Below are 27,691 nucleotides of genomic sequence, written 5' to 3' on the forward strand. Positions count from 1 at the left end.
AAACAGCATGAAAGCTCAGATGGGCAATAGGAGCAGAGAGATGGAAATCCTAAGAACGAACCAAAAAGAAAGAAATGCTACAGATCAAAAACACTAACAAGCAGGCATGGTGGTGAACACCTATAGTCCCAGCACTCGGGAAGCTGAGGTGGAAGAATCACTTGAGTCCAGGCATTCAAAAACAGCCTGAGCAACATAGTGAGACCTCCATTTGGGGAAGGGAGCACTGACACACAGTGAAGAATGCCTCTGAAAGCCAGGGTTGGTGGCTCACACCTGAAATCCCAGTGACTCAGGAGACTGAAGCAGGAGGATCACAAGTCTGAGATCAGTCTCAGCAATTTAGCAAGGCCCTAAGCAACTAAGCAAGACTATCTCAACATTTAAAAGGGTTGGAATGTGGCTCAGTGGTTAGATGCCCTTGAGTTCAATCCCTGGTACCAAAAAAATAAATTAAATTAAATTAATGGCAGACACCAGACCACAGATCCAAGAACCTTATATTAAGACATAACATATTATAATTATGGAAAATCAAAGATAAAGAAAAAATCCTGAAAGAAGTCAGAGAGAATACATGTTTTCTCCTTAAAAAACAAAGATAAGCATTATATCAGATTCCTCCTCACAAAACATGCAAACCAAAAATGAATGGAGTAAAATATTTAAAAATGTTGAGGAACAAAAAAACACAAACTTAAAATTCTAGCCCCTGTGAAATTACCCCTTCAGAAGTGAAGGAGACATAAATAAAGACTTTCTCAGAGAAATAAAAGCTCAGGGAATTTGTTGACAATAGATCTGTCTTGCAAAAGAAAGGCTGAAGAAGTTCTTTACAGAGAAGAAAAATTATATAATCAGTACTAAAATCTACACAAAGAAAATAACAAGGACAAAAGAGTAAGTATAGATAAAATGAAAACCTTCCAGGCATGGGATAATATAATCCCAGCAATTTGGGAGATTGAGGCAGGAGGATAGAAAGCTGGAGGCAAGTGTCAGTAACTTAGCGAGACCCTGTCTCAAAATTAAAAATAAAAAGGACTGGGGATGTACCTCAGTCTGGGTTCAATCCCCTGTACCCCCACAAACCCCCTCCCAAAACTCTTTTACTTAGGTGATCTAACCGATAACTGCTCAAAAGTGTAACAGCAACAATGCATTTCATCATCGTGCTTATGGTATTCTACCTCACCCTGGGTCCAAAGTGATGGAGTCAGCCAAACATTGAGCCTGTACTCTGAGCCCAAAATAAACTTCTCTTCCTCTAAGTTGGTCTTGTTGGGTATTTTGGTCACAGCAATGTAAAGCTGACTAACACAGTGGGTGAATGGATAAATATACTATGGTACAAACAAACATAGGAAATAAGTCATGAGAAGACATGGAAGAAACTTAAATACATATTTTTTAACTAAGTGAAAAATGCCAATATAAAAAGTTTATTGCATGATTCCAATCAGTTGTCCCTTGTTATTTGAGAGGGACTGGGACTGGTTCCAAGGTACCAAAATACACAGATGTTCAAGTGCGTTTTTGCTCACCCTCCCATATAATTTAAATAATATCTAGATTATTTAACATGCTTAATACAATGTAAGCATTGTGTAAATAGTTGTTATATTGTATTATTTAAATCTATATAAAATCTATACACATTTAATACACTTTTTCAAATATTTTATATCTTGGTTGAATTAGCAGAAGCAGATCAAGAGATAGAAGACTGCCAGTATATGACATTCTAGAAATGTCAAAACTGCAAAGAGAGCAAAAAAGGGGAGTGGTTGCCAGCAGTAAGAAATCAAGAGGGATGAACAGGCAGAATACAAAATACTTTTAAGGCAGTGAAAATACTCTGTAAGATACTATAACAGTGGGTAAATGTCATTATACATTTGTTTAAATCCCTAGAATTACAAAAGAGTGAACCATGATGTAAACTATGGACTGGGTGATAATGATGTGTCAGCATAGGTTCATTACTTGTAACAGTGAGGGACACTGATAACAGGAGAGGCTATACATACGTGAGAGAATGTGGTATATGGGAAATCTTTGTAGCTTCAATTTTGCTGTGAACCTAAAACTGTTCTTAAAGTATAGTCTATTTAAAAAGTGTTATGAAAAATATTTAAATATGTCAGATAGGCATGTCAAAGCTGTGCTCTACAAAGAAAGAAAACTTTAATGATTGCAAAATATGTCCTTTGGAATAATTTTAGAAAATTGCCACCACCACCTTTAAATATGAAAGAAGACCAAAAACTGGTTGACACACTAGAACAATTTGATCTTTTGGACCGAGGCATGAACATCACCAAGGTACTTGCTAGAAATGCAAATTTTCAGGTCCCACCTCAGAGCCTGATGAATGTTAGAGAAAATATTACACACCTCAAACTTAAGATATATGTACCTAATGAGAGAAATAAATGATTGCAAATTACTATTGTTAATAACTCGTAAAAGCCACTTTTTAAAATTATGCATAAGCAATTCCAAGTTTATAAATGAGATCTGCTAAAGAAGTTTAACTTCAAATGCATAATCTGGAACTAAGGTAACATCCACCCTTCAGAAGCAATTTTATTTATTGGTCATAGTAAAATACTTTTATGTGCAAAAAGAACCAACATTCTAACTCAGATCATTAGAAAGATTCACTTTTCCTGAATGACAAAAGAAGGATTTCTTCCTACACTGACTCTGGTGGTCAAAATAAATATATGTATTTTTTTCTCCTCCTTTCTACCAAGAACAGAATAGAATGAAATCAGGGGAGGAAACAGAAATGAATGGGACAGTATGGAAAGAGACAGGAGCACAGCAAAGATAAAGAGGGGGAAGAGAAGCATGACAGTTCTAACAACTTGTACAACTTCATAACAATAGTGTGTATGTTTATATTTATGTATAGAACTTCCACAAGTTGGATGTTTGGCCTCCTGCCTTTAAGTTTATGATGCTTATAGCTGAAGAATTTCAGAACAAGAGATCTTAACATTAAGATTTTCAATTAAGGGGGTGGGGTTGTAGCTCAGTCATAGAGCACTTGCCCAGCATGTGTGAGGCACTGGGTTTGATCCTCAGCACCACATTAAAATAAATAAATTAAAAAGTTAAAATTTTTTTTTCAACTGAAAAGAACAGCATTAGATTTGGGCCTACTTTTTCTTCTATTTGGTGAAGGGTCTCAGGTCTAATTCCTAGATCCTTGATCCATTTTGAGTTTTGTGCAGGGTGAGAGATAAAGGTTTAATCTCATTTTACTGCATATGGATTTCCAGTTTTCCCAGCACCATTTGTTGAATAGGCTATCTTTTCTCCATTGTATGTTTTTGGCTCCTTTGTCTAGTATGAGATAATTGTACTTATGTGGGTTTGTCTCTGTGTCTTCTATTCTATACCATTGGTCTACCTGTCTATTTTGGTGCCAATACCATGCCATTTTTGTTACTACTGCTCTGTAGTATAGGTGAAGATCTGGTATTGTGATACCTTCCTGCCCAGGATTGCTTTGGCTATTCTGGGTCTTTTGTTCTTCCAGATGAATTTCATGATTGCTTTCTCTATTTCTATGAGGAATGTCACTTGGATTTTAATTGGAATTGTGTTAAATCTGTATGGCGCCTTTGGAAGTATGGCCATTTTGATAATATTAATTCTGCCTATCTAAGAACACAGGATATCTTTCCATCTTCTAAGGTTTTCCTCAATTTCTTGCTTTAATGTTCTGTAGTTTTCATTGTAGAGGTCTTTCACCTCTTTTGTTAGACTGATTCCAAAGTATTTTTTTTTATGCTACTGTGAATAGAGTTGTTTTCCTCATTTCTCTTTCAGATGATTTGTCGCTTATGAATAGAAATGCATCAGATTTATGTGTGTTGATTTTATATCCTGATATTTTGCTGAATTCATTTATTGGGTCTAAAAGTTTTCCGGTGGAGTTTTTTGGATCCTCTAAATATAGAATCATGTCATCAGCAAATAGTGACAGCTTGAACCCAAATCTTCATCATGTTGCCTTATTAGGACCAGACTTCCTTAACAAGACCCCCATGGAGCAAGAAATAAAAGCAAAAATCAATAAATGGGATAGTTTCAAACTAAAAAGCTTTTTCTCAGCCAAGGAAACAATCAATAATGTAAAAAGAGAGCCTACAGAGTGGGAGAAAATCTTTTCCACACATACTTCAGATATAGCACTAATCTCCAGAATTCATAAAGAACTTTCAAAACTTTTACACCAAAAATACAAAGAACCCAATCAATAAATGGGCTAAGGAACTGGGCAAACACTTTACAGAAGATATACAGATGATCAATAAATATATGGAAAAGTGCTCATCATCTCTAGTAATTAGAGAAATGCAAATTAAAACCACCCTAGGATCTCATGTAACTCCAATTAGAGTGGCTAATATCAAGAACACAAGAAATAGTAAATGTTGGCATGGATATGGGGGAAAAGGCAAACTCATACATTGCTGGTAGAGTTGCAAATTGGTGCAGCTACTCTGGAAAGCAGTATGAAGATTCCTTATAAAACTTGGAATGGACCTACCATTTGACCCAGCTATATCCCACTCCTTGGTTTATACCCAAAGGACTTAAAATCAGCATACTACAGTGATACAGCCACATCAATGCTTGTAACTGCTCGATTCACAATAGCTAGATTGTGGAACCAATTGAGATGCCCTTCAATTGATGAATGGATAAATAAACTGTGAGATATATATATATGGAATATTATTCATAAAGAAGAATAAAATTATGGCATTTGCTGGTAAATGGATGGAGTTGGAGAATATCATGCTAAGTGAAATAAGCCAAGTCCAAAAAACCAAAGGTTGAATGTTTTCTCTGATAAGTGGATGATGATACTTAATTGGGGTGGGGGGTCAAGAGAAGAATGGAGGAACTTTGGATGGTGTAGAGGAAGATGGGGAGGGAGGGGGGTGGGGGAAGGAAAGATAGTAGGCTAAGACAGACAGTATTACCCTATGTATATATATGATTACATGAACGGTATGAATCTACCTTGTATACAACCACAGAAATGAAAAGTTGTTCCCCATTTGTGTACAATGAATCAAAATGCAGTCTGTGAAAATAAAAATAAAAATAAATAAAAAATAAAAGAACAGCATTAGGTAGGTGAAAGTATAATAAGAGACAGGCTACTTACATAGTCTCAAAGTATCTCCCCATGAGATACATATTAACAACAAAGGAAGAAATAATAACTGCATAATAAAGAAACCTAGCAGCAAAGATCTTAATCAAGTGATCAAAGTTAACATCAATAGAGAAATAAATTGACTTCAAATGCTTCCTGATATGATGCACTGAGAAAGATCCAACTCTTGTTCTTTGAGCACAAACTAGTTAAAATCACTCATCCTTTTCCGACTATAAGGATCAAGATGGTGAAATATTGTTACAATTCCTTTTTATATGACTACATTACACAGTAAATGGTATGTGATTATATTTAACTACTTAACAGAGTTCTTTAGAATACCTTTTCACAGCATAAATTTGTGAGCATTAAAACAATATACCAGCCAAGAATTAAAAGCCAAGTCAAGTTGGGCCTAGTAGCCCACACCTCTACTCCCAGCTACCTAAGGAGGCTGAGACAGAAGGATAGTGAGTTCTTAGTTAGACTCCATAAATAACAACAAAAAAGTAAAAGCCAAGTCAAATATTTCAGGCATCAATGGATTAATATATCACAGCTGTTAATCTTTCTATACAGTTACTCTTATTTAAAATTAAAATCAAATGTGATTACCAAAACAATAGAGAAATCTGTATTTGAACTTATAACAATTTCTAGATCTTCTTTTGGGTTTTTTTTTTTAACAACTGAAAATAAATTATATATTCTTTTCAGCTTCAAGGCCTTGAGTTGGGCAGTTTTCTCAAAGTATAAAAAGTGAACTATTCAAGAAAAATATCATTAAATTGGAATTGATCAAAATTATTTTTGTTCCTTTTCAAAAGACAAGATGAAAAGGCAAACCAGACTGAAAAAAAATTTCAAAATCACATATCTGATAAAGGCCTTATACATATACCACAACATACAAAGAACTCTTAGAACTCAGTAATAAAAAGACAACACAATTTAAAAATGGGCAAGAAACACAGAAACTTTGCTAAAGATGATTACAAATGCAAATATGTTTATGAAATGATATTCAACATCACTAGTCAGGAGAGAGATGAACATTAAAAGTACAATGAGATACTATAACATGCTCACTAGAATAACTGAAATTTGAGAGAGTGACAATATCAAGTAGTGGTGAGGAAGTCTCAGACAACTGCTTCCATGAAGGCAAAATGGTATAGACACTTTGGAACAGTCTGGCAATTCCTTATAAAATTAAACATACACTTACTGATGTGTCCCAGCAATCCCACCCCTGGTGACACAAAAACAAGTGCCTCTCAAGTGTACAAGGTATTCAAAGCAACTTTATTTATAAAAGCCCCCAACTAGTAACAACCTAAATGCCCATCAACTGGTGAATGGATAAACCCTGGTGTGTCTATATAATAGAGTACTATTCAGCAAAAGGAACTAATGTCATATGCAACATGTTGGATTAATTTCAAAAGCATCAAGTGATAAAAATCACATACAATTTCATTCATATGAAATTCTAGGAAAAGCAAAACTACAATGGACAGAAAGCCTATCAGAGGTTGCCAGGAACCAGCAATGTAGAAAGGAAACTGACTGCAAGGAAGCAAGAGGAAACTTTCTGAGAAATGAAAATATTTCACAGAATATTTTGGTGATGGTGGTGGTAGACATACTACTGCATAATTTGACAAAACTCTCTGATCCATAATTTAAGATTGAAGAAACTTACTGTATGTAAATTTTACCTCAAAGCTGGTTTTAAAAGTTAAAAAAACTGCATAAACATCATGCCTGGGGTGGTGACTTAAAAGGGGCGTACAAAGGAGACTGAGTTGCTGGTACTGTTCTATTTCTTGGCTTGGGTAGTAGAAATGTGTGTTAGTTTGGGAAAGGTCACTGAGCTATACAATTATGATGTGTGTTTTTCTGTGTTTTATTTTAATAAAATAGTTTGTTAAGAAATTAAGTAAGGGGCTAGGAGCACAGCTCGTTGGTATAGCATGTGCTTAGCATATGTGAAGCCCTGAGTTCAATCCCCAACATGAAAAATATAAGTAAAAAAATAAAACAATGGGTCCTCAACAGTCTAAGGTTGAAAAGACTTCATAAAAATAACACTAATGACTCAAAACTGCAGTCAAGAAAATGAGTAGAAGACAAGGGAAAAGAATACTAAGTAACCATTATAAGGGAATTCAAAAGGTGGCCATTCATCAAAAGCTATGGGGGGGGGAGACTTGACTAATAATATAGCTAGATTTGTTATATAGATAAACATGTCTATGGTTAGCACACAAAGGACTTATCACAAACCTCACTCAACATAACCTTTTCTTAAGTTAGGTTTATTTTTGTTTGTAGAAATGCTCATAAATAAAATATACTCAGAACATTTTCATTCCAACATTTAGTTTTCTATCATGAAGAAAAAGATGTTACTAACCTCCTTCATAAACGACTTGCCTATGCGCACCACTTTTGCAAACAAAATGGGATCGTGAGAAAGGTGAGGACCAAGGTAACAGAACATATTGAATACATCTCTCCTCAAATCTTCAAAGGTTTCTGCCTGCTTTGGTGCTCTCTTGTTTTGCAAAGCATTAACAGGTGAGCCTTTAGCACCTTTAGGAACACCAACTCTTTAAAAAGAAGAAAAAATTATAAATACATATACATTACACAATACCTGCCATTTTAAGATAAAATAAGCATCTTATTAAGTGAATCTTCCCTTGCTCACATTTGTTTTCTGTATTTTAATCATGCCTAACTTTATTATACCAAATAATTCTCAACTGTAGAAAAACAAAAATAATATTAAGAATAAAATTAGAGTTCAGAGAAGAATGATCCAATTAAACACCTTAAGAAATAGAAATCAGAGAAATGCAGATCTCAAGTAATATTTAACATATATCATACAAAACTGTTTTAAATTAAACCTGGCCAGTATCGAGAATTTGGATATGAGAATGGGGAACAAAGGATGAACCTATGATATACTAGAAAATGAAATTAAAAAAAAAAAATATATATATATATATATATAAATACTAATTCACATAAAAAAAAATACTTAAATCTAGGCCCCACTACCTAGACTGAGTAAGGAGGAGGTGGTAGAAAAGGTGAGCTGCATAATAAGAGAGTATAATAATAAAAAGGACAGCTTGCCCAGAGTTCTCATCTGCTAAGCAGGTGTCCTGCTATGGAGTCACAAGGGTCACTCTATGAAAAAAAGCCTTCACAGTCCACAGCCCAGGTGGCACTGAAGGCAGCATCCAGTAGCTATGTACCAGTCTCAAGGTTGAAACTTTTAAGGAAGGCTCTGATCTACGGGGTTAAAGCCAGAGCTGCTGCTAATACTGCTCCAAAGTACTCTGTAAGTAGGCTTAGGACTACAGAATTGTGACATAGTAACTAGGGATGATGAGAGTGGCTACAACAGTAATTTCCCAAACAGTAGCCTATATACCAGGATCTGAGATAAGACCAGCATAGTGGCAAAGTTCTTACTCAGAGTCATTCAATCCAGGACAAAAGAACATTCCAGTAAGTAAAAACCTCAGGAATTCTCTGCCTCCCAAGAAAAGAGGAAAAGTCAAAATCAGAAGAATAGAGTTTTCACTCTCCATGGAGCATACTCAACCCAGAAGTTTAACCTATACTTTTCATAATACATTGCAGCACACATTCTAGAACCCCTGGCCTAGATGTTAGAAGTCACTCATTAACATATATCAGACTCATACACTGAATAGTTCTTATCTTTTGAGAAAATGTACTAAAACAGCTTGGTTTGAGGAGACAAGATAAATACACAGGTATTTTGTTAGTCCTAAATTATTTCTACATCAACGGTTAGGTAAAGTATATGGTAACTTACCTTCGGTAGAGAGGCTCAATAGTGATGTGAATTAGCTTGCAAATAGCAAGGGCTATTAGTTTATGTGAGGCTGCATAGTATGGAGGCATCTGATCCATAATGTTCTGTGCATGCTGCCAATCACCAATCTTTAACAAGGCTTCTAACAAACCAAGTTTTTGGTTGTCAGGTGGCTAAAAATGAACAGGCACAACAAAGATGCTTAGAATATAGATATCAAGCAAGGTGTGGGGGTACATGCCTGTAATCCCAGCAACTCGGGAGACCAAGCAAGAGGCTCACAAATTCAAGGTCAGCAACTGAGACCCTGTTTCAAAATTTTTTAAAAAATGGGCTGGGGATGTAACTCGGCGGTAGAGCCCCCCTGGGTTCCATCCCCAGTACCAGAATTTTAAAAAAGAAAGAAAGAAAAAAGGTGGGGGGGGGGGGTGCAGAAAACCAGGATATGCTTTTCTATCTAGCAAACACAGGCATTACAGTTTATAAAATTAAAATTTAGTTCTACCTAATGTTATATTGTACCACAGGGAACCAGAATTCATCTATCTTTGAGTATCCCATACACAATCGAATATATTTCTACATCAAATATATTTTAAAGTTTTAAAAAGGCAGCCTCTTTTGGAAGGTACCATTTAGATTTTTTTTTCAGTTATATATATTAGGATATATTTTGACATAATCACAAAAGCATGGAATATAATTTGCTCTAATTCAGCTCCCAGCACTTCCTCACTCCCTCTCTCTACTCTACTGTTGTTTCTGCAATTTATAGCTTTTTTTTTTTCCAATGCATGACTTTTGGATATACTTGATGTTGGGATTCACTGCGATATATTCATGTATGTGAATTCAAAAGTTTGGTCAGATTCATTCCACAGTTCTTCCCTTTTCCCATTCCTCCTTCCTCACCCTTAATCCCCTTCATCTACTCATATTTCCATTATCTTATGAAATTCCCTCCCCATTTTATTTCCTCTAAGATTTTTTAAAAATCATTTCTACAAAATAATTATCTCCAAAATCGAGTTTTAGAAGGACCAAAATTAAGAAATCATGCTTACATAAGTTGATTAACTATTTTAAGTTATTATTCTAAATAATGCTAGTCTTACTAGAATAAAATTACATACCTTCTCTACTTTCTCCTCTTCTTTTTCCTTTTCTTTCTCTCGTTCATCCATTTTTTCAGAAGACAACACTACCATCGTAAGTTTTCTAACGATTTGCTTAGCTTCCACAATTTCTCGTTTGTGTTCATCCATGATGCAATTATCAGCTGGAAGAAGCTAAAAATGGTTCATTAGAATTTCATAAAACAGTTAATAACAACTACTTGCTCACAAAGAAAGCAAACACTATCTGGTCTCAACTGATAAAAATGTAACTAAGAATTATACTTATTTGTGACTATGATTTCCCCATCTAAGTTTCACTTAGTTCTTTTATTGAGCGTAACAATAAATGCAAGCAGACGAAGTGTACCTTTTAGGTACATATACCCTTTAGGTACATGAATTTTGTACTTTAAAATCAGGTAGCATTTCAAAGTTTCACATCTTCTGTCTGGTAAAGGTCCTAAATTACTACTACAACAATGATGCTTACCATTAAATTTATTAGTTTACCCCCAAGAAAATAAGAATCTGTTCCATTAAAAATATAGCATATTTTCCTTTTAAAGACCAAATTCAAAATTAAATGAAGTAATGCATATAGATCAAATTTGGGAGGGGTGAGCTATTGATGAATCATTAAAATTATCAAGTAGAAAAATATTTAAGACTTTTATTCTGTTTCCCACCCCACACCCCTTACTAGGGATTAAACTCAGGGTCTCACACACTAGGCAAGTGCTATAACACTGAGCTACATCTCCAGCCTTTGTTTTTCATTTTCTAGGAATCTATCTGACCTAAGTCACAAACTAGTTTGTAGATTTTAGCAAAGAAAAATTAAGTATATAGAGTCAACTCTTCATTATGAAAAAGACTCATGTATCTCAAGTGTAGCCACCTTGCATGAGTGAAAGACAGTTAATGTAAACATTAAATATAATAACTCCAACAAAGAAAAATACGACCAACAAATCATTACTTAATAGCTTCTGGCAGGTACCTATGGTAAGCTACAAAAGAAGTGTTACTACCCCCCCCCAGGAATGCATAATCTAATTCAGTAGCTAAAACTAATGGAAAGTAAACAATAAACGAAAAGGTGAAATATTCAATATTGTGGACTCCATCCTGTTAGTTGAAAAAAGGGAGGGAGAGAGAAAAGTCACTATGGACTGGTGCAAAGAGTAAGCAAAGACTTTTTGTCATTCTGTATGGTAAACACATCCTTATTGTTTCACTTATAGGCCTGGCCTACATCTTACCTGGACAACAGCAACTGCCTCTAAGGGGCAAACTATATGCTTCCTATAGTTATCTCAATTACTAGATTTCTATTTTAACAACCTATTTTTTGGGACAATATAAAGTCAGAACTATTTTGTCCTCCTAGCGAACACAATTTTATTATGAGGTTATCCTTTTATCTTTTCAGCATAAAAGTCTCTTTTGTCTAACGATAATTCCTCTGTTATATTTTTCTTACTCTTTTACTTTCAATACTTTTTATCCTTGGGTTTTAGCTGTGTCTCACATAAACAATAAAGTGGTGTTTAGCTCCTATCTGACAACCTTTGTCATCTTAATAGAAACACTTGGTCTGCTTGAATTTATTGTTAAGCACATCAGTACTGAATCTATCATTTTAAATCTTCCATTTGTTATGCCACACAACCTGTATCTTCAAACCTTCCTTTTCTGGCCAATTTTTCATATTCTGAGTTTGTAAATCATTTCTCCTCTTTAAATTCTTAATGGCTCTCTCCATCCAAGACCTTTCTTACAGTTTAGGCTCAACCTACTTCTCTATCCTAAATCCCTGTACATACCACCCCTAGGCTCCAATCACCCTACATTTCCTAAAGGAATTAATGAAGTCCTTTCAAACCATGTCTTTATATTCAGTTAATTCTACCTATATAGCTTTTTACCTTTTAAACCTGTACAATTTCTACTCATCTATCAAGATTTTAGTTCCATATCACTAGTTTGGGAGAGTATTCCAACACCACCCTGCAACACACAAACGTGATCCCACAGCACTTTGTGAATATTTCCAATCAAGCGCTTAATACACAATGCAAATTTTTTTATCTTTCTTGCTAGACTATGACTGCTTCCAAAGTAGAAACCAATTTTTACTCAAATTCATAGCCACAGTATATAAAAATGGGAATGAAGTTTTATAAAGAGATTTCAAAGGCAGCAAAGATGATATCAGCTTTGGACAAATATAAGTCCATAGGTATCCTAATGCAAAACCTAATAAAACAAAAATTTCTACACTGCAAACCTGGCTTTGTCTAAACTACAGGTCTTCTATCAAAAGCATAAATTCTTCTCAATCTTGGGTCCAGCAATAAAAGCACAAAAGTAGTCATTTATTACACAGAAAAATCATTAAGAAGAGTATTTCTAAATATACTAAAATGAAAAACACTACTGGAGTTCCTCATTCATCTTGAATGGCTAAGATTAAAGCACTGTACATGGAAGGAAGAAGTACCTAGGTAATTTCACATTTCCCATAATCTATACATAGTAGAAAAGCCTAAAACCACATTGGTCAGAAGTTTGCCTTTCTTACCATGATAAACCCCTTGAGGGTGATTTAAAGAACTTGAACTTCATACCCAACCTTGAATTCTACAGACTGACTATCTGATTTCCATTGTTCGTTAAATAATTAAATGCATTCACTTTATATAGTAAATGCAAAGAAAGAATGTATTAAGGATTCAAAAAAAGCAGACTTGAGATCCTAGAACCAAACTTGGGAATGCTACCTAGCTGCCTACACCTCTTCCCCACTCCTAGGATGGACAACCAAATATTCTTAGCAGCCCACTTGACTTACATGTACATAAAGATCATCTAAATCAATAAGATTAAATTGCAGAAGTACTGCTGCAACTCTGTATAAAGATGATGGAGTCTCCCCATTTGGTTCCTTGAAAAACAAAAAGGAAAGTTTCTACTTAGTATATAAAGTATAACAATTACGATTATATCCTTTATTAATCAATAATAAAAACAATTAAATTGAATAACTCAAGAATATACTTGCTCTTATCATACCAAACACCTGAATTTAGGACAAAGATTATCATGTCAGCATCCCTTTTTACATTGGAATATCTGATGAGCAAAAGGAAAATAAAATAGTTTCAAAAATAGATACCTTTTATAAAACATGTTAATATTTAAATATAATCTGACAATTGAGTAAGTGAGATTTTATGTTGTGTAATATTCTGTCTGCATTTCTGCTTACACATGTGTTTTCTTGCTTTTTCAAGTAGTTCTCTCAGTGGACATGCAGATAATAAGGCTGACAAATGTGGAAGTACAAAACCATCTGTATTTGATCTGCAATTTCCCCTTATTCTTTCATTTCATTGGTTTTATGCTAAGTGTACCTGCTTGTCCACTGACTTTCCCCTTTAAAACAAGTATCTACACATATTACAGATGAATAAAATACAGAATGGCAAAGTCAATTCCAGGTCAGCCATGAGGACACTACAAACACAAGGATCTTGGAATGGTGCCCGTTTTTGAAGGTAATTTTTAAACTGCTAGGGTCAGAGGAGTAAAAAAGTGAAGGAAGAATAAAGCTATAACTAACTTCAAATAAAATGTAAATGAAAAGCAAACAGTGAAAATACACTACCCTATTATTCTACTACACACTGAAAATAAAACTTCTGTAGCTAAGACTTCTTCCATAGTTGTGATGGGTAAACAGAGAATATGAAACTAACCAAACTAATATACTTCATTTAAAGAAGGCACTGTTTTGCTTTATTTTTAAGACAGCTAAGTCTTTGATTTAACAATAGTCTCTCTTTTTTTTTTTTTTTTTTTTTTTTTTTTGCAATACTGGGGATCGAACCCAGGGCCTTGTGCTTGCAAGGCGAGCACCCTACCAACTGAGCTATCTTCCCAGTCCAACAATAGTCTCTGAATTTCAAATGTTTACCAATGGTTATTCAGTATAAAAAAAACATATAGTGGTCAGGGTTTCAAAACAAACTCACAAAAACTTACTGACAACCACCCCTCTATTACCTGACTTGAATGCACAAGTACCACGTCGATTATTCTTTATCCTCATTTAATGAACAAGTTACCACAAGAAGTCCCAGACTCAAAAGTCAAATATCAACTCCCACACTCTGATCCCCATATTATTCTGCACAATCCCAGTTGTCCTATTTCATTTTTCCACATTCTTAAAATACTTCTAAAGAATCCTCTGGAATTCATGATCACACTCAGCAAAACTCCCTATATTCTGACCTCTCCTCTAAAGCTTCACTCTACTTTGATGCTTGAACAGAGCTTGACTCACTGTGAAAACACCTATGGCATGATTATACTATCAGGCCCAGGTTGGTGTAGAATTGTTTCCATTATTATTTCCAGCTGGTTCTCCCTCTATCTTCCCTAAAGCCCTTCCAGCTTTGAATTTCATATCATTCACTACTCTTCATTATAGCTATGACCTAATTTCATTCTATTGTAGTCAGAAAATACTTTGTGTGATTTCAATTAAGTCTTGTTTCGGCTGGGTGTTGTGGCTTACGCCTGTAATCCCAGTGGCTCAGGAGGCTAAGGTAAGAGGTCACAAGTTCAAAGCAAGTCTCACCAACTTAATAAGGCCCTAAGCAACTTAGCCCAGACCCTGTATCAAAATAAAATATAAAAAGGGCTGGGGCAGTGGCTCAGTGGTTATGCACCCCTGGGTCTAATCCCCAATATACACTTCCACCAAAAAAAAAAAAGACTTGTTTTGTAATCTGACATATGGTCTATGCTGCAGAACATTCCATGTAAATTGAGAAAAACGTATTCTGTTGTTGAATATTCTATATATGTCTGTCAGACCTAATGGCTTATTTTTCAAGTCTTTTTATTTCCCTACTTTTGTCTAGCTCTTTTAACCATGAATGAGAGTAGGATACAGAAATGTCCAATAATTATAACTTTCCTCCAATTCTATCAATGTTTGATTCACAGACTTAGGGGACCTGGTGTTTAGCACATATATGTTTATAACTATTATATCTTTATATTTTGTCCATTTTATCAATATATGAAGTTCTTCATTATCTTGTAAAAATTTTTGCCTTGAAATCTATTTTGTCTGATATTAATCTACTCACCCCAGCTCTTTCCTTAATAGTGTTTGCATGGAGTATCTTTTTCAATACTTTAACTTTCAAATTTTGCGTATCATTTTTGCTATAAAGTGAGTTTCTTATAGAAAACATTGCTGGATCACACATTCTGCCAAATTCTGCCTTATTTAAAACTATTTTAAATTCACTAATTAAAGTGAGTTTTAATCTACTTACATTTAAAATAATTATTGATAAGGACAGACATCTAGCATTTTGCTATTTGTTTTCTATTTGTCATACTTATTTTGTTACTCATTTCCTCCATTACTGCCTTCTTTCATGTTTGATTACATTGTGGGTACGTGCCATTTTGATTCCTTTTCCTTTTCTGTTTTTTTCCCTTAGTGATTAGCTTGGATATTGCAATTAATACTTTAAACTCAGAACAATATAGTTTGAATAAAAACCAACTGTGCTTCATGGGTATTTAAAAAGTCTCTACCTATATCTCTCTCCTTTCCTCTTTAAATTGCCAATCACAAATCACATCTTCATACAGTGTGCCAGATACCAGATTAATTATTGTTTTATGTCTTTTTGTAAATCATACAGGGAAAAAAAGAGGAGTTATAAACTAAAAGTATAATAATACTGGCTTTTGTATTTTATTTATGTAGTTATCTTTGCCAGTGTTCTTTATTTCTTCATATGGCTTCAAGTTATTGTCTAAAAGTCCTTTCATTTCAGCATAAAGACTAACATTTACCATAGGGCAGGTCCATCAGCCAACAATATACCTTGGCTTTGTTTATCAAGATTTCTCACTTTTCAGAGACAATTTTGCAAAACAGAACTCTTGATTTAGTTTGTTTCCTTTATCACTATATATATGCCATTATCCCTGCCTTCTGATCTCCATGGTTTCCAAAGAGAAATTAGGTGTCAATTTTTCTAAGGATCCTTTGCACTGATGGGTATCTTTCTTACCATTCACAATATTCAATTTTTGTCTTGGTCTTTCAAAAATTTCAATGTCGCAGTGTGGATTTTTAAGTTTATCCTGCTTGGTCTTCACCAAGCTGCTGAGATGTACAGATTCATATCTTTCATCAAATTTGGGAAGTTTTCAACCATTATTTCTTCAAATATTCCACTTGTCCCTTTCTCTCTCTCTTCTCCCTCTAGGATTCCCATGATGCATATATGGTACACCTCATGGTGTCCTCTTAGGCTCAGTTAATTTTTCTTCATTTTTCATCTCTTTCTGCTCCTCATACTGGATAACCTCACTTGATTTATCAAGTTGGCTGACCATTCCTTATGCCTGCTCAAATCTGTTGAACCACTTTGGTGATTTTTCCATTTGAATTACTGTACCATTTAACTCTACAATCTCTCTTTGGTTCCTTTTCATAAATTTTTTATCTTTTTATTGTTATTCTCTATTTGATGAGACAGCACTCTAGTTTTCATAAGCATATCTACATATATTGATTTAAATTCTTTATCTAGTATGTCCCTTACCTGGGCTACCTCAGACACAGTTTCTATTAACTTTTGTCTTGTGAATAAGCCATACTTTCTTTCCATGTTTTATTGAATACTAGACATGTTGAATATTATGTAACAACTCTAGAAATCAGATTCTCCACCCCATCCCCAAAGATTTGTTGATAGTGTTTGGTGGTTTACTGATGTTTGCATATTTAGTGACTTTGCTAACCTTTTTGGAAAATCTATATTCTGGGTCATTTTGGCCACTAAAATCTTTCTGTTAGCTTAGTGGCCAAAAGTAGATTGACAATTTTATTTAAGATTTGTAGCAAACAAACGGGGAGCTGTCCCAGTCTTCAGATTGACACAGTGTTAAGGCACTGTTTTGCCAGGTCATTTACAACTCTGCCTTAGTCTTCAGGTCCTTCTTGATCAGAGCATACCAACCAGAGGAGAAAGCTTAGGGTTTTCTCAGGCCTTTCCTAACCATGTGTTTAGCTCTGATCATGGCATGGCCTTTTAAATTTCCTGGTATATGCAGAAGTTTTATAAAAGTCCATATTTTCCCATTTATCTCTTTTTCTAACTTCTTCCCTCCCAGGCTTTTAAATCTCACTAGTATTTGTCTCAATTTGCTCTAGGCTGCTACAGCCAATAGTTGTGCCTTCAAATACTTGGCAAAAACAGCCCCAGTCATGGGAACAAGCTCAGTTAAGAGAAACAAAGGCAGGTCATCCTGCTGGTCCCTCAGGGAGCAGCCAGACAGATGGAGACTCATAAATACAATTCTTTGAAAATAATAGGGGCTGGGGATATAGCTCAGTTGGTAAAGTGCTTGCCTTGCAAGCACAAGGCCCTGGGTTCAATCCCCAGTACTGCATTAAAAAAAAAAAGAAAGAAAGAAAGAAAGAATACTTTCCTCCCTCTGGCATTAGCAACCTGCACGAGAAGTGTGGGATTCTATCGTTACAGTCACTTGCTCTGGATATGGGGGGCAGTAGGCAGATAATTAAACTGTCCTAACATTCTTTTATCCCAGTTATAACTTCATTCCTCAAAAACCTTTCCCTGGATATTAAAAGATTTTTTTACTAGATTCTAGAACTCTGCAAAGTTGATTGACAGTTTTTGCCAGTTCATTAGTTGCTTCTGTAGAGGGACAGAGCTCTGGAGTTCCCTACTATGCTATTTTCAGTGATATCCTGTAGCTGCCATCTGTAGACCCCTGAGTTCTCTTTCATTTCTGACTTTCCCTTCACTTCTGACTCACTATCACTCTAACTATACCTTTTTATTTTCCTCATGAAGACAAGAATATCAGTGTGTTGCCCAGGCTTGTCTTGAACTTTTGGACTCAACTGGTCCTTCTGTCTCAGCCTCCTGAGAATCTGATTCTATAAGTATATGCTACTACACCTGATTCCCTCCTTCCTAACTTTTAGAAATTTTCATATGCAAACAAGAACTTCTTCTACCATGTTAGTCTCTTAGTTCCTTGAATTCCTTCATCTTTTTCAAACACCTTCTCCTTTACGTTATGCTAGCTATTCACTCCATATCCTAAACCTTAATATCACCAATAGCTAGAACCTCTCAACGCCAATTTCATATATCAAGCCTCAAGGGCACCCTGAATGCTGCTGACCAACTATACTCTATTTGTATCATCCATTCACTCAAGAACTTCCTACCTTCTCTAAACTCCAATACCTCTCCTTCCCGCCCCCCACAATGATGACTTTATTTTTCCATTTCAGTAAGAAAATTAGAATAATAAATTGGGCTTCTACAACCTCCCACAATCACATTTACCCACCTACCAACAACTGAATCTACATATGCTGTCTTCCCACCTGCTATTATAGGTGAACTCTTTTTGCTTCTATTTTAAAAGTCAACCCCATCTACTTAAGCACGAAACTTCATTCTCTCTATCCTATTCAAAAATAAACTGCTCCAAAGCCAGGAACAATGGTGTATTACCTGTAACCCAGCTACTCACAAAGCTGAAGCCAGATAATCACTAATTCAAGGTCAGCCTGGGCACCTTAGGAAAACCCTGTCTCAAATTTTTTAAAAAAGTAAATAGGGGTGTAACTCAGGGGTAGTGCAACTACCTAGAATGCAGGAGGACCAATCCACAACACTGAAAAAGGAAAGGAAGGGGAGGTAAGAGCAGGGTTAAGGAAGGAAAAAGTGAGGGAAAGGGAAAGGAAAATATACTGCCCCAATAATTCTTTTCTCTATTTTCTTTGTTGTTGTTTGTGATGGTTGTTTTGTTATTCACGTTACTGGTGATTGAACCAAGGGCCTAGCACATGCTGGGCAAGTACTCTACCAGTAAGCTTTATCCCCGTCCCTTTTTGTATTTTATTTTGAGATGGGGCCTCTGCTAAGCTACCCATGCTGGCCTCAAACTTGTGATCCTCCTACCTCAGCCTCCAAAGTAGCTTGGCAGATTCCCCCTTTCTACTCAATCATTCCCATATGCACACAAATGTGTTCTCTCTCCCCCACCTTTACAAAAAAAAGAAATTTCTCCTGCAGTCATTTCCTCTGCCATCACCACCCCATGTGTCTGCATGCCTTTATAGTAACTGTTTGACAGAGCTGTTGATTCTGTCTCCAATTTCACTCTTCCTATTATCTCTTACTACAACCCCACTCCACCAAAATAGCTCACTGTTACTTCACGAATGATAAATTCAATAGTCAATTTTCAGTCCTTAAATGTCAGAAACATTTGACAGAGTTTGTCACTTCTTCCTCTAGTAAGTTTCCAAAATGCATTTTCTTTGTTTTCCTCTTACATGTTGTTCCTTTTCCACCTTTTCTGCTGGTTCCTCTTCTTCTCTCAGACCCCTCAACAAATGAAGTGCCCCAGTGGTCAGTCCTTGGGTCTCTCCTCCTATTTCTCTCTATATCCAATTTTTGCTGACTTCATCCAATATCACAACTTTAAATAGCATTTATATGCTTTTGATACACATATTTCTATTTGTAGCACAGTCCTTTCTTCTGAACACCAGACTGGTACATCCAGTTATTGATTCAGACTGTTATTTATCAGGTTCAAATATCAGTTATTTATACTTGGATATGTAACATACCTCGAAATTAACACATACACAACTGAATTATACATTTCCACCTCTGAACCCATTCCACCTGAAATGTTCCCTATCTCAATTGATAACACAATCTTTATAGCTGCTCAATCCAAAAAAATTTCAGATCAGTCCTCAACACTACTTTCTCACATCCTGCATCCAATCCATCAACAAATACTATTGGCTCTATCTTCAAAATATATTTAGAATCTCATCAACATCTACTGCTACCACAATCAATCAGATAGATCCTGTGAAAATTTAAGTCAACACAAATATGCACTAGCACGCCCTTCCCTCCCCTCCCCCCCCCACACACCATTCATATCACAATTGGAGGTTGCTATTAAAGAAACTCTTTACTCTGATAGCTGGTAATTAATGGGAAAAACTAAAGTAAACGTCTTGACTTTCCAGTAGAAACTGCATTTTTAAGGAAACCAAAAGGCCTGAGCAGATAAAGGGCAGCTCTTCTTTGTTGAAAGACAGCTAAGATTATAGAGGTAAATTAGCATTAGTAAATCAGTCATTTAGAACCTCTAAGAAAAAACGTGGCTCAAACAAGGATTATCCATGGATTATAAACCATTTAATGTAAGGTCGATGAGGAACTGAATGTTCACAAGATGTCACAGTACTAACCTGCAGATACCCTTGCTTCTGATGGGAGGGGAAATGTCACTGCATACTGGAGGCATCAGACTGCCACCATTACTGAACCATTTAAAGATAGTCATTAGATTTATGTAATATACAACAATAAAACCATATTTTTTGTCATTAATTATTTTACTGAGTATAATCAAGTCTTTAGATCTAACTCCAAGTATATAAGAAATACAGGGACAAAGAACAAATTAATTCAACTGTGAAAAAGCAATTATATAAATCCAAAAGGTGGAGCCTTCTAGGGAATTGCCTTGTCAATATTTCAATGCCGTGGAACAGGAGGAGCTGAGCTAAATTAAGAAAGACTGAAAACTCTTTCTCCTTGTTTACTAATATAGCCTCAGCACCTAGTACCCAAGAGGTGTTCAATCAACATTTCTTAAATGAATGAATTTGGGGTGTGAATAGGGCTTGACCGTGTTACCACTGTGTTTTCAATCCAGAAATCAAGGGGTTGTGACATAGGTGAAAGCCATGATCTCCTTTCCTGTGGCAAGACAACTCCAGTCAAGCTTGCCTGTTAGTACCCTCACACTTCTTAGTACTTCCTTCCTCCTGTTCTTTGTGCTGTCCCTTAACCCTGTATTGTCCCTTAACCCTATAAAAGGAACAGAGAAGATATGCCTGCCTTACTCTTCAAAATGATCATGTGCTTTAAAACTGCTTACATCTTCTATTGCCCTTCTAAGTCAAAACATTCAGTATAACTATTAGAATATCTCCCTTGGTGACATCATAGTAGAAAAATTTAGTTCTGCCTACAGAAGCCTACTGATCCAAATAATTCCCAATTGCTCAAAATGTGGGTAGGGAGAAAGGAGAGTAAACATCTTCAGAGAGTCATGGGAAAGGGGGATGTGGAGTTAGGCAAAGTACCAATATACACAGGTTGACCACACATGCCTGGGAGCCAATTCTCAAAGATATATCCCGAAGAAGTTCTTGATTTTCATAGTTTTCCTTACTTTTTTCCCAGAACACAAACTAACTAAAATCCCTGACATTTCTTCTCCTACCTTTAGTGGCCCTTGAGACAACAGATTCTCGCAAGGAAAAAAAATAGCAATAGAAACAATTTTTTTATTGCAATTAGAATAGAAATAACATTAGCAATAGAAAAAATGTTTCTAGCAATAGAAACAGTAGAGTGTTACATAAAGTAATATGAGACCCACTCCCTCCAATAACCTATTATTTCTAAATCAGGTATTTTTTGGCTGAATACTTCTTATATAAGAAAAAAATGCCCATTATCTACAAAAAAAAGGCTTATTTGAATACTGTCAGGCACTTCCCCCAGTATACTTTAATTCAGCTTTCAAAAAAAAGGCTACATAGGAATATTTTCATATAAGATTTTTGTTTTTAAAACCAACCACTGAGCTAACTTGATATTACACAGTAGGTCATGATTATTCACTGCGATATACTCTAAAATCTATAGTACCTGAAACCCTAACATATGTTCTAATTAATCATGCCCAAAGTTAAATTTTGGCTACCCTTTTGGTACAGAGGTTGGCTTCATGTTCTCAAACCCAAAGCAATCGTGCTGCCTCTTAAAATCTAATAGAGTACTTAAATCTCTGTTTCCTTATACTAAGTGTTTTCTTAGGTTCCTGACAGGAAAAGGAATAGCTGCCATTGCTAGTTTTTAAACAAATGTATAGTACTCTCTTGCCCAAAGACCCTGCCATGCATCTTGTTCAGGCTTAAAAGCTATATGCTTTTAAATTCTGATCTGCTTTATCTTCTATCTTCTGGAGCATTCTGGGGAATACAAAATTAAAAGATAAGCAGAGGCAGTAGGTGCTATATCATTTGAGAATCCAAAAAGGAATCCTCTTATTATCCTAAACACAAGCTCCAAGAGTACAAGGATAGACATTCCTCTTCAACAGAGTACCATCAGTGCCTAACAAAGGAACAAGATAAATATTCAATGAATGAGAATTTTTTGACTAGTTGATTATCCCAGGCAAGTAGACACATTAGCAAAGCTGTACCAAAAGTACAGTGGAGGCCTTATTACATTAAAATCTTCCCTGCTCTCAAGAGAATTATCTTTGTAAAACATGGAACACTCATTTACAATTAGTAAACATTTACCTTAGGCTAAGCAATAAACTAATCCCAGACATTAATAAAACACAGAACCTGCCCTATATGGTTCACAATCTGGCAAAAAAAAGTTTATTCTAATGTAACCTGTTAAAGTGTTAGAAATGTATGTGTCCGGGTTTATGAAAATATAGATTAAGAAGGGATCAATTCTGCACAGTTAAAGTGCCAGCTAAGATTTTACAGAGCAAGTAGCACATTTATTCTTAAAGAATAAATAGGAGTTCACAAGATGAAGAGAAGAAGTTTTTCTAGTAATAAGGAACTGCATGAACAAAAGTTCATAGCAATGTCTACACCTAAATGCAGGAAATAGCAAGTCATTTAATAATGACTAGAATATGAGATTTAAGAAAAAAATGACTGGGATAAGTGGGGAAAAAAGAACAGTGCCAGACTGTGATGAGCTGCTTCTGACACACATAGAAATTAATTTCATCCTACAAGCAAAGATTTTTGAAACTCAGTTAAATCTCTTTGAAGAAAGTAAGTGATAATATGAAAGATGGATTTGAAAGAGAAATAACCAGAGGCACAGATTAGCTTGAAAATTGAAAAATTATGTAAGATATGCCTCAAGTATTTATTCATGTCCATAAAAAATTCCAATAGCCATTTCCTATACAATAAAATTCTAACAGTTGACACAATATTCAAGGCCTATGACAACTAAAGTACACCTACCTTTCTAAAGTCATTTTCTGTCCCTTCCTTTCCCATTTATAATCCGGGCACATTCTAGACCTGGACCATTCTTTCAAACAGTTATGTATATTCACACCACCACATCTTCACTCTCACACTGCTTACCACTCCTGCATAGAAAACTCACAACTAACTCCTACTCATTCTTTAAGGACCAGATTTTTTTTAAAAAGTTACATCAATAAAAGTCTTCCCTGACTCCATCTCTTCTGAGGCAAAATTTAATCATGCTTTCTTCTAGGTTTTCATACATCATTCCTCCTACTAGTATAGTACTTATTATATGTGTCATTAGCTCTCTATTGATCTATTTCCCCTGCTAGAATGTCTGAGTGGAAACCAATCGTTTATAAATGAAACTCAAATTAAATTATACACAAAAAGTATGAATTTAACCTACATATACATATATACATACATATATATATATATTTTTTTTACCTGGTAAAACTTGAATTTGAACCCAAGAATATGACACAGTGTTTGCGGTTCACACATACTCATGTAAGATTCTAATAAAGATATAAAGAAGTCATCGTGTTCTGGCCTGCATTCAAACACTTCTAAAATGACATCCAAAACTCTATTGGGATCCAGATTAAAGCATCCTGTAACAGATGAGATATATAAAAATTCAAAAATGATTATATGTCATTTCTAATGAAGTCATTAATTTTCAGGGATAACTTATATAGCAAAATAAAAAGTTTTAAAAACAACTTCTTTTTAAAAGTTTGCTTCCCCTCCATTGGAGGGAAATCTTCCTAACTTTCAAAATCATAAAAAAGAACACTATACATTTTATAGATGAGAATGTGACTTGCCCAGAATCACAGAATGTGTTAATGACAGGACTGGGTTGGAGCCTAGATCCTGTGATATTAGTCAAATAAATATGCTTCTATGCCATACTATCTCATCAATTCTTGATTACTCAGATTAGTGAAAGAGATCCACATTACTAATTCTTAGCAAAATAGGAAAATCAAACAATGCATTTTATAACTTAGGCAGCTAAAGGGATTTTAAAAAATGTTTTAGGAAGAAGTATATAAAACATTGATATACAATTAAAGTTTAGGTTCATGAAATTGGACCATCATTTTTAGAATCATGATTAGTTTATCTTACATACACAAAAGAGCTACAAATTATACTTGTACCACTGATTTATATTGATAATTTTTTGGTAGCATCCTAAAGGAAAAATTGGTAGACTACTGATAGTAAAGAGATCAGAGAACACCAAGGGAGTTGTGGACATGACAAAGGAGTTTGATTAAAAAAAAAAAAAAGGAAGAAAACAACCTAGGGAAAGGAAGAGAAAAAAGAAACACTGACTAGGTGTCCACGGCTACTTATCCATGCTAATCTCCTAGTGTGATCTAAAAAGGGGCAATTGGACCTGATCTTAGTAAACATTCCTAACAGCCTCCCTATCCTGTTACTAATTCTATATGAATTCAGCTTCAGCTATTACCACAATAATATTATAGTGAAGTCACATCATATATACATTTAAGTTACAAGAATTCAACCATCTGCACACGGCAAAAAAAGAGAGAGAATGCAAATGACATAAGCAATTCTATACACCTTTCCTCTCAATGAAACATATTCTTATGACCCAGAGTGAGCACGTGATATCAATCTGCTATTCCCTTAGTTTATGTCAGTTCCCACATGCCTCGTACAAATCTGAATGGGATTCTAATATTGTAAATTATGTATTTTTTTCATTAGACATAGCCCCTAAATGCAAGCTAACCACTTCATTGGGTCAGCAAAGAAATAGTGGTTTCTTCCAATGGTAAAGAACTGTGTTGAACTTAGGGGAATATATGAGGTTAAATATTTGTACCTTATGAATAGTCAACTGACGGGATTTTTCCAAGAAAACTCTTATATAACCTATTCCTGCCCCAATCCTTTTATAAGGATCTTCAGAGTTACTTATACTAACTCCACACTTATTTTATTAAATGCCATAAAACTAACATCTGTTTCATAGTATTTTTCCAATTGCTTAGAAAACCAAATACTCCAAATACAAGTATTTTTTCCTCTTTTATGCAACTCAAATTTAAGAACACGTTTTCTTCCATTTCTCATACTAAGGAAAAAAAAAGAGAGGATAAGAACATGATCATCTCCTTCCAAAAACAGTTCCAAACTTTTGTACATTATCCAAAAAGATGTTTTCCAAAAGTTGTGGAGAACTAACTCTGAAATATTTTGCCTCCCTCTTTACCTCCAAAATGCCGCTAGTGGGAATATAAAATTATACAACTCCTTTGTTAAACTTGCAGTTTCTTTAAAGATTAACATACCACATGATCCAGTCATTCCATTCCTAGGTTACTTACCCAAGAGAAAGAAATACCTGTGTCAATACAAAGACTTGTATATAAATGTTCACAGTAGCATTATTTGTAAGAGGAAACACTCCCAAATGTCCACAAACATGTGAATGGATAGACAAACAGTATAGTACAAGGGTAGCATGCATAGTCAAATACTGCTGGGTAATAAAAAAGGAAGAGCTATTGATCGGCACCAATACAGAAGCATACAAAATAATTATGCTAAAATAGTAATAATGCTGAATGAAATAAGCCAGACAAGAAAAAGTAAACTAATCTAACGTGACAGAATGCAGATCTATGGTGGCCTGGGGAGAAGGAAAGGAGGAGTGATGGAAAATAATACAAAAGACAAGAGGGCATTTGAAGGGAAATGATAGAAATATGCACTATCTTGTTTGGGGTGATGTTTTCACAGATGTATACATAAATGTGTACATTAATTATGCCTCAATGAAACTGAAAAACTACAATCAAATTGCTGTAACACTGACAAGAGATTATGGAAGTAAGATCTAGTAAGTTCTACAATCTTATAACAACTTCATGTAATACAAAATCAATAGGTCTGTGGCTACAGCTCAGTGGTAGAGCACTTGTCCAGCATGTGAGAGGCCCTGGGTTCAATCCCCAGGACCAAAGAATTTTAAAAACAACACAAAATCACTAAGTAAAAAGGAATAACACTATATCTCTATAGGACCAAAGAGACACTGAATAAGATTTTCAGAAGTGGCTGACCAACAGTCAAACATCAAGCCACACAGATAAAACTTGTGACTAAGGACTAGAATGGCAACATGTTAGACAGAAATCTATTAAGCATTTTATTCACATTACTTTGAAGTTTATATTTTCAAGACAATGAACTGACATGTTCTGTTTAACAGTATTACTTCATCAAGGGTATTCTATCGGTAATTTTGCTGTTAACTACCCATTTCTTTCTAGGCTCAATTTAAGGCAGTAATCTGGAAGAAGAGATATATACTTTTATTTATAACAGATATCAACCTTTTTATCTTTCACAAAAGAAAAATTGGACACTACTAAATACCTCACTGTCTTAAGTTACTCCAATCAATTCTATCTATAAAAGTAGCCAAACTGAAGGTTTAAAAAAATTTTTTTTGAATCTTAATGTGTTAAGTAACAGTTAACCTATTTCACACATAATGAGACTCTAATAACAATAAGCTTAACTATGCAAAAAAATACTTTTTCTAATGGCAGCTGTGATAGAACATAGACACTCTTATGTTAAGGCATCTTATCAAGGCTTTTCTCTACTCCAAGCATCAATAGACAAGTGATCTTGAGAGGAATCGTAAGGCTGGCTCCCTACCTATACCGCCAGTTACATTAAGGAATATACACACACAAAGTGTCTTTGGAAGAACAAACAGGAAACCATACTAGAAGGGAACAAGCAGAAAAATAAAGAAATGACAAACTGTAATGGCTACAGATTCATTAATTCATTTAAATAACTACCCACTATGTGGCAGATCCCTCTATCCTTAAGGAGAGTTCACACTTTTTGCATGATAGATACTGGAAGAAATGCACTGCAAAATAACTGGAGCTTCCCAAAGATGGACCAGATGGTCACTACATTAGAGTGTGATTACAACAAGAGGCAAGAAATATGATTAAACTGACAATGGCTGTTGGAGGAATAAGGCCAAATTGAAATTCTTAGCAGGAAAATAACAGACCAAGATAATACTGTGAACATGACTGCAAGAGATGTTCAACTTACACATTTCAGACAAGAATACAACATTACAGATTCAATCATCATATCCCTGACATAATGAACCTTATGAGACAGAGAAAAACCATGTTCTTAACAAAAGGAAATCATTTGGAATCTGGAAAGAATTCCTTTAGAAACAAGCTAATAAAAATCAATGCATGATTATAGCCCAGTGGGTC

The 27,691-nt window shown here is 35.0% G+C and overlaps 1 protein-coding gene across 1 annotated transcript in view; it reads right to left on the bottom strand.

Moving 5' to 3' along the window:
* Thoc2 (THO complex subunit 2) overlaps positions 1 to 27,691 on the bottom strand; it is a 110,072-nt gene that overhangs the window by 43,799 nt on the left and 38,582 nt on the right. Inside the window, 5 exon segments of the mRNA XM_047535539.1 lie at positions 7,608 to 7,803; positions 9,051 to 9,223; positions 10,184 to 10,339; positions 13,023 to 13,115; positions 23,832 to 23,998. Of these exon segments, the coding sequence (XP_047391495.1) occupies positions 7,608 to 7,803; positions 9,051 to 9,223; positions 10,184 to 10,339; positions 13,023 to 13,115; positions 23,832 to 23,998 (785 nt within the window).

Source organism: Sciurus carolinensis, chromosome X, assembly GCF_902686445.1.
Source record: "Sciurus carolinensis chromosome X, mSciCar1.2, whole genome shotgun sequence".
Taxonomy (NCBI): domain Eukaryota; kingdom Metazoa; phylum Chordata; class Mammalia; order Rodentia; family Sciuridae; genus Sciurus; species Sciurus carolinensis.